The sequence below is a fragment of the Triplophysa rosa genome, linkage group LG13 (genome assembly GCF_024868665.1).
Source record: "Triplophysa rosa linkage group LG13, Trosa_1v2, whole genome shotgun sequence".
Lineage (NCBI taxonomy): Eukaryota > Metazoa > Chordata > Actinopteri > Cypriniformes > Nemacheilidae > Triplophysa > Triplophysa rosa.
The window spans coordinates 7,925,498-7,933,665 of record NC_079902.1 but is presented as its reverse complement, the minus strand read 5'-3'; the positions used below and the strand labels follow the sequence as shown (position 1 = coordinate 7,933,665).

The 8,168-nt window shown below is 41.9% G+C and overlaps 1 protein-coding gene across 7 annotated transcripts; it reads right to left on the bottom strand.

The window, feature by feature from the left end:
- Positions 1 to 18: 18 nt before the first annotated feature.
- Positions 19 to 6,924, bottom strand: LOC130563937 (uncharacterized). 7 transcript variants are annotated; one of them, XM_057349754.1, is made up of 2 exons: positions 5,726 to 6,924; positions 19 to 2,204 (listed from the first exon to the last, which is right to left on the bottom strand). In XM_057349754.1, the coding sequence occupies exon 1, from the start codon at positions 6,644 to 6,646 to the stop codon at positions 5,741 to 5,743; it is 906 nt and encodes a 301-aa protein (XP_057205737.1). In that variant the 5' UTR covers positions 6,647 to 6,924; the 3' UTR covers positions 19 to 2,204; positions 5,726 to 5,740. The 7 variants fall into 7 exon arrangements, with proteins under 7 accessions (XP_057205737.1, XP_057205738.1, XP_057205740.1 ...); XM_057349755.1 differs by lacking the exon at positions 19 to 2,204 and adding an exon at positions 2,253 to 4,305; XM_057349757.1 differs by lacking the exon at positions 19 to 2,204 and having other exon boundaries at positions 4,333 to 6,127; positions 6,470 to 6,924.
- Positions 6,925 to 8,168: the final 1,244 nt, after the last annotated feature.

Here is an 8,168-nt window from a genome sequence, read left to right as displayed (position 1 = left end):
GTACATACACATTAGACATAGGTGGCCGTTACAGATCCCCCCAGCAAAGAAAGGCTGACCCCAGCCGTACACAGCTGAGAACAGACAATCCAAATTTGAACAACCTCAAACATGAACAATTGTCAAAGTAACCAGACAGGAGCTAATCAGTAATATGAATCGATCAAGTATATGCAGTCATACATGACAGCATAATCGGACCAAAAGACATACAGTACACAGCACACCGAAAATAAACAAAAACAACAGATAAATACAAAGTCAGTTATAAAACAGTACGATACGCAGGAATATGAATCAATCCGGCATACACTTGCACACATGCAGGATAAGCGGATCACAAGGCCTAAATAACTGCATCCCACTGCAAATAACCAATCACAGAATTCAAAAACACAACAAAGGTACAATACAGTTGGCTATACAGGAATATGAAGCGATCAGGCATAAAAACTAACACACATGGCAGTATAAGCGGATCAAAATACATATTTCACTGCAGCACTTACAACATATGGCTATACAGGAATATGAAACGATCAGGCATGTATACTAGCACACGGCAGAATATGCGGATCAAAAATACATAATTCACTGCAGCACATTTGTACAAAATAAAACCATAAGTAAACAACTTAGACAAGGTACAAGACAGTCTTCAAACACAGCAGATGTCGCACTACCACTTGAATAGCATTAAACAATAGTATTAGAAATAAATTGTAATAACCATTATACTTTTAGCTGACCCAGAAATAAATGAACATCAAGGTAGCATTAGAACAAATTAAATGAACACACATATTAGTGTAAGTAACAGACTACATAAAGACCTAGCTGGTCAAGGTGGCACACTCACGACCCCCAAACCGATGACCAGCCCAAGGCGACCCTCGGTGCACGCCATGGCCCAAGCCATAGTGTTGACCGTCGAAACGATCACCATCGTCGAGCCTTGCTAAGCGATGTGACCTCGTTATATCACCATAAAGTGAAATGCAGTACAGTTCAGTTCAATCCACGTGGCGAAGGAAAATAAAGTAAAAAAAAACGAAAAACTTCTTGGAAATATTAAAAGTTCTTAAAGTTCAGGCAAATTCACAAACCAATAGAGTTAAATTGTCGATAAATCACCTGAACAAGCCCCTGAAACTCAATTAGGCACCGACCGCATGGTCTCCACAGCTAGCAAGCTAGTTACGCCACGGTCCGGTGTAGCGGGTGCAGCGCGAATAAAAAAATCCGCAACGAATATTTAGCTTCCAAAAAGTGGTCAAATAACGAAAATCCATGAGGATGAAATCAAAAGACAATTGGCAAAATTCAGTCGACCGAGCGCCACTTTGTAGCAGCGGCGAAAGCAAACGATGGTCGGCAAGGATTCAATGGACCCAGCGCCAAGTTGAGGCGAAGATGAAAATCAAAAAAGTAGTCGGCAAAATTCAGTCGACCGAGCGCCACTATGTAGCAACGGTGAAACAAAAAGATGATCGTCAGGATCCAGTAGGTCGGACGCCACTTCGTAACGGCGGCGAAACAAAAAGATGGTCTGCCAGGATTCAGTCGTTCGGGCGCCACTTTGTAACGGTGGGCCAGAGAGTTTAAGCCAACGTTACCCGGAATGGAACAGATGGCCATAGCCGAGGAAGAAAGACACGAGAGTCCATCGGTTAAACATCCCGCACACTTTTATAGTGGTGTAGAAACGGGGAAGGAAACCCTCCAGTTCCGTCACAAAGGAAAAGGTACACACATAGTCAGCGGTAGAGCGACCATCACACCTGTTCACTTCTCAGCGTCCAAACCCAACTCTCGCGTGCTAACGCAGGAGCCGCATGCATACACAACAGACTTCATCTTAAAAGTACATACACATTAGACATAGGTGGCCGTTACAACCTGTCTATTAAAACACATGCCAGAGCGGAGTCTATGTCGAGTCCAAGTTGGTCGCGAAGCTCTCTCCATTTAGAAAACGCCACGCCAATATTAATCCTTGTTTTATTTCTTCGTTTGTCCATAAGCCTGCTTGCCTCATTTGGCCTAAGTTTACAGTTTTTTGGGGTTTCCTTTACTCGCCAAAGAGTAATCGCGATCCATAATAACAGAACAACAGATGCTGTATAACCACTTCCGCATTTGCGTGTTGCCGTAGTTTCTACAACCGGAAACTGAGGGTAGTGCGGAGCAGCGGATAAAAGTCACTGATATGCGACAAACACAAGGGAGACAAGGGACGGGCCATTATTTTAAATAGGAATTTCTCTGGATTTGCACATTCGGGATAATGTAAGTACACAACTGCATGAAATATATCACACTGTGCAAGTGACTTTTGGATATTTCATAACAAAATTATTCCATATTGTGGCTTTAAACGAAGTTAAATTAAATAATATGACAAAACACAACAGTTTTTCCTGTCGTTTTTATTTTAAAAATATTGAATTCTGGCAACATGGCTGCTCTGATTTTGTTTAGAATAAAGTGAAATATGATGCAAAACACAATGCTTTATTATAAAGTGTAAGAAGTTTGTACAACAGGGAATATATAACAAGCAAATAATTTAGTCAAAAGTAACGTTACTCCAGTAGGAAGCGCTCCGGTACAACATTAAACAAAAAATGGAAAAGTGACACTTAACTTTGCCATCAGTTAAAACGATTTGCCCAGGAACAAATAAGAGATTTATAAGACCAAAGATTGCCTGTTAGATATACCCAAAATTAATTATATCTCATGTTTAACCGCTACAGATCCATCAGAGCTAGCCGTGAGATACAGAAACACTTGCCGAGGTGAGGCTGCGTTGGTCGGGTAAGTTACATGAGCGCCCGCTGATTGCCTGGAGCTCACATCGCCGAAATCCTCCCAACAAATTTTAAAATAGATGCGACCTTTATTAACCAACTGCAGATTTGAACTTTAAACACATACATTCTCGTCTAAACAACTCTTATAACTACATTTTGTGAAAAAATTACAGTGATATCATAAGCATTTATCTATCTAACTGCTTCACTGCCGTTGCTGCGCAATGCATGTTGGGAAATATAGCGTCATAAGTCCACACAAGTCACCTCCCAATGCATCCTCGATAAAAGGGGCGGATCAAGGACAAATCCGGGGATTTTATACATTCTTATCTAGATGTGAATTTTGGCCCTGTCCCAAATGGCTCACTTCATGTGGACTTGCGGTCTCGTGGACTTAAATTATGCGTGCTAGCTAGGGATGCACCGAATGTTCGGCCACCGAAAATGTTCGGCCGAATATGTGTAATGGCCCAATAAATTTTACCGAACATGACTGGTGATACGATCAAGCAGCAACCAGCGCAGAGAGAGAGAGAGAGAGACACGCGTGCGCTTTATTACTGCCGCAAACATTTTGGCAGTGTGTGTGTGTGCGTGTGCGTGGAGCATTTTAAAGTGTCAGAGAAACACACAGCACGGGACTTGCCGCACTGAAGTAAATTTCCGAATGAAAGCGTCTTTACCGGTCGGTAACTTTATTTCAGACTGGAGCGGGCGGTCTGACAGTAGCCCCGCCTCTCGCGACATCCTTTGACATCATGCAGTCGTCGCGTGCACACAGTCCCCTGTACTAAACAACTTGTCAAAGTATGTTCTGTGCATCCCGGCCACGAGTGCACCTTCTGAGAGAACAGTCAGCTTTTGTGGGCGGAGTTTGGAGGAGAGACGTGAACTGAAATGGTTGTCAGTCAACATCAGTCAGAATTGCTTGCATCGGATGTTTTTTTTCTCAAATCATTTTGCAATGTAGCCTATAATAATCCAACAGTTTTAGTTTATTCGTATTTTTAGCTTATAGGCCTAATGTGGAATGACAGTTTTTATTGAACTGTTTTGTTGTAGGGGTACAGAGTAACTTACATTACATTCTTTTAGCAGTCAGTTATAGGCCTAATTAATATATAGGCTATTCATGAAGGGAGAGGGCTCAATTTTTTGTTTGAATTTACTTTGTTTTGCTCAATTTTATATTAAGTTGTATTGTATTTTATTGAAAAGCAAGACAAATTATAAAAAGCACATTTTGACTATTCAGTTTGTGCAATAGTGAAAAAAATAGCTTAATAAATAGAAGAAATGCAAAAAAACGTGTTCGGTGTTCGGTATTATTCGGCCTTCGGCCAAGTGTTTCACATCATGTTCGGCTTCGGCCAAGAATTTTCGTTTCGGTGCATCCCTAGTGCTCGCCAAGTCTACGAGTCCGTAGAGCAGTGGTTCTCAGTTCTGGCCCGTGAGATCCATTTTCCTGGCGAGTTTAGCCCCAACTCTGATAAAACACCGGAAGAGGCTAATCAGTGACTTTAGGAACAGACGCGTTCAACTTAATGTTGGGTTGTGCAGATTGTTTGGCATATCGCATTAAAGTACGGCGAGAGCGATTCAAATGCGTATCGAGCAATCTGCACTTGAATCGCTATCGCGGTACTTAAATGTGATACTATGAGGTTACGGAGGTGCTCGGCCTTTGCTGCTTTTAGTGCCTTTTTATAACAGTTTGCACTCTCTTTCCACGCAATTTTAAAGACCTCTAATTGGGTTTGTTTCCATTTGCGCTCCAGTTTACGTGTTTCTCTTTTAAGGGCGCGAGTGGTGCTATTGTACCATGGTGCTGCGTTTTTCTCATTAATCTTTTTTGACTTCATAGGTGCGACAGCTTCTAATGTATTAGAGAAAATAGTGCCCAATTTGCTGGTCATGTCATCGAGCGATTCTATATTTATTGGTATGGTTATTAAAGGAGTCAGATCTGGCAAGCTCTTTGTGAAACTATCTTTAGTAGTCGAGGTAATTGTTCTACCCTGTCGATAACGAGTTAAACGGCTGATTTCTGCAGTGCGCAGTGTACATGTTATAAGATAGTGATCAGTGACATCGTCGCTTTGAGGTATAATATCTATATTGGTTAGATCGGCTCCGTGAGATATAATCAAGTCTAGTGTATGATTAAATCGATGAGTGGGTCCATTGATGTGTTGTGTTACTCCAAAAGAGTGTAATAGCTCTGTAAACGCCACTGCTAATGCATCGTTAGCACTATCTACGTGGATATTAAAGTCTCCGACAATTAGTACTTTATCAACGTTAACCAATAGGTCCGATAGGAAGTCCGCAAACTCTTTCAGAAAATCAGTGTAGGGACCAGGGGGTCTATACACTGTAGCCAACGTACAAGAAAGCAATGGTTTTTTACTGTCAATTGGAACAATTATGTTCAACGCAAGCACTTCAAATGATTTAAATTTATGCTCCGTTCTCTGAGTTACAGTAAGAAAGTCTCTAAAGATTGTTGCGACACCGCCACCTCGACCAACCGGACGTGGCTCATGCATATAACAGTAGCTTGGTGGTGTACACTCATTTAGACCGTAATAATCATTTGGTTTAAGCCAGGTTTCGGTAAGGCAAAGTATATCAAAACTGTTGTCTGTGATCATTTCATTTACAATAACTGCTTTTGAATTTAGTGATCTAATATTTAGTAGGCCGAACTTTATGAGTTTGTTTTGGTCGTTTATTACATTGTCCTCAGGTTTAATCACGATTAGATTTTTTCTCTGAGATTTGGCTATTTTGTTATTTTGTAGTATTATTCGGGGGACAGACACAGTCTCTATGCATTTGGAAGCAGTAACATTTATAACAGATGAGTGGGAGGAACACAGACTATGGTTGAAGTTTTGACTTACCGCTGGGAGACGTAGTCAAGCGGTGCGTAGCGTCTTTGAGATGTTGTCAGACAGAAGAACCGCTCCGATGCTGCTGGGGTGCAGGCCGTCAGGGCGGAAGAGCCTAGGTCGCTCCCAGAACAGATCAAAATTATCAACAAAGAGCAGCTTCTGTTCAATACACCATGACATCAACCATTTATTTAGAGCAAATAGTCTACTGAACTTTTCATTCCCTCGTCGGTAGGTAGGAAGCGGCCCTGATACGATGATCCTCGCCGTGGGCGATGCGTTGCGTACTGTCTCGATCAGACTCCTGAAGTCCCTCTTCAGGATCTCCGACTGCCTCATCCTGACGTCATTCGCCCCCGCGTGCAGCACGACAGCTCCGACGTTAGCATCGTCCTTCAGGATCGCAGGTACCTGCGCAGAGACATCAAGAACACGGGCGCCAGGAAAACAATGAGTGTGCACCTTACCTTTAGTGGAGGAAGCGCGTACGTTCCGGACGATTGAGTCTCCGATGACCACAGCGTTGCATTCCGTCTCGCAGAGGGCGGCAAAGCGGTTCCTGGTCGGGATCTCGAAGACCGGTGGCGGCGGTTGGGTCATCGCTCCAGTCCTAGCTCGCGCCTTTCGCCGTGGGTGTGCCGGTGCAGGAGTGAAGTTCATTTGGGCTGACCGTGTTCTCGAAGCCTGGGCTCTGTGCAGAGAAACACGCGGAGTAGAAGTGGAAGGAGTATTAAAATCGCGATGAAAACTTACCGCGGATTTGCGAGCGTCAGCTCTGGATGTTTCCAGCGCCGTTTTTCGTTCTCGCAGCCGTGTCTGCTTCTCTAGTAGATCCTGGATCTGCTTCTCCACAGCCTCCAGTTCCGACTGAAGTGCGATCGTTTCCTCATCTGCACACAGAGGTACAAACACATCTGAAACATTAGCCATTAGTGATGTAGTAACGAGAACAGTGTGTTAAGCAGTAAGCAGGCAGGCTGGGAATGCTAACAGCCTGAGGCTAATAGCGAGTGATCCGATAAAAATAAATTATCTGTGCGTTTAAATACGATTTTGGTATGGGATATATTTAAGGATATGTTTTACCCTCGGAGGATAACAATTTAAAACACAAGTCTTAAGATATAACAAGAATAAACGATGTATTAAGAATAAATTTGAAAGAGCTCCGACTCAAACCACGCGCTCTCAGCAAACAGGAAGTGACGAGAAACCTCAATGACAATATTGTTCATTGGATCTCAACATTGTCCATAGATCATTTAAAGATCATTTAAAGTATGTTGTGCTTTATTATATGTAAGGATGGCTGTTGCCGTACGTAATTAAACGTATTAATTCGTGATAAAATAAAAACTACTGAAACGAATGTGTGTTTTCCCCATGTTAAAAATTTGGTGTTTGACACAGATTACCTGTCGGTGGGTCAAGGATTGAGACGTTTGGGAACCCCCTGCTAATAAGGACAAACATTCAAGTATACAGGGGAAACAGATGGAAAAATAATATCTTTAAAAAATCTTATTTTCACTTATTACTACGGGAATTGCCAGATAGGCTACAAATATACAACGAACTTTCTAAATTTTGTTTTGAACTCATGAAACTACAAAGTTGTGACTTTTTCCATTTATTGGAGTTTTCTATCAAGTATCAAAATGTAATTAATCTTGCAATAGACGATAGCAACCGCATGTCGAGAACAATAAGGACGGATATATATAGCACCAAAGTGCAATTAAGCGCAAAATTTGATTAAAAATAAATACCTTTACAATCTGACATGTGATAGGGAAAAATTTCAGCATACAGCAGTCCCGAACCCACGACGACATGAAGTAGGTAACACATGTATTACGCTCTACACAACTGGAGCAGTCGATTTTCGTGTGCCTTTCTTACATTTTGTCTATTCCAATCTGAAACTGATGGGCGGAGTTAGTATAAATAGCCTCTGCTTACAAAGCGGGCTACTTGCACGGTAAATAGACACTCCGTATTTTTTATTTATTCCAATAAGTGGTGGGGACAAAATTGACGTTGGCAAAAAGTGGTGGGGACATGTCCCATCCGTCCACCCGCAAATTACGCCTATGACTTAACTTTATATAACAGTTATTTAAAACACATAGCATGATCCACGACAGATAAATAATGAGGCCTATAAAGCATAAAAACCCCCACTTCAAATACAAGATATTATTGTGATTGCTGGTCTTTTTATACAGAGTTAACGTTATATGTCCTCTTCAGGCGCCGTCCCTGTTGAAAAAAAACAGGTTTGGTTTGTTTTGATGCTGGTTTGCTGGTCCATAGCTGGTTTAAGCTGCTCAATTAAACCAGCATCAAAACATACCTAACAGAGCATGTGCTGTTTTTTTCAACAGGGGTGTTATGTCCCGTTGCCGTGGTTACTCAAAACTGCTACCGACGCTGTGTATACCTTAAAAAT

Excerpts from the sequence above, each read along its gene's own strand:
- LOC130563937 (XM_057349752.1), bottom strand. The coding sequence starts at position 5,473 with ATGATCACAGACAACAGTTTTGATATACTTTGCCTTACCGAAACCTGG.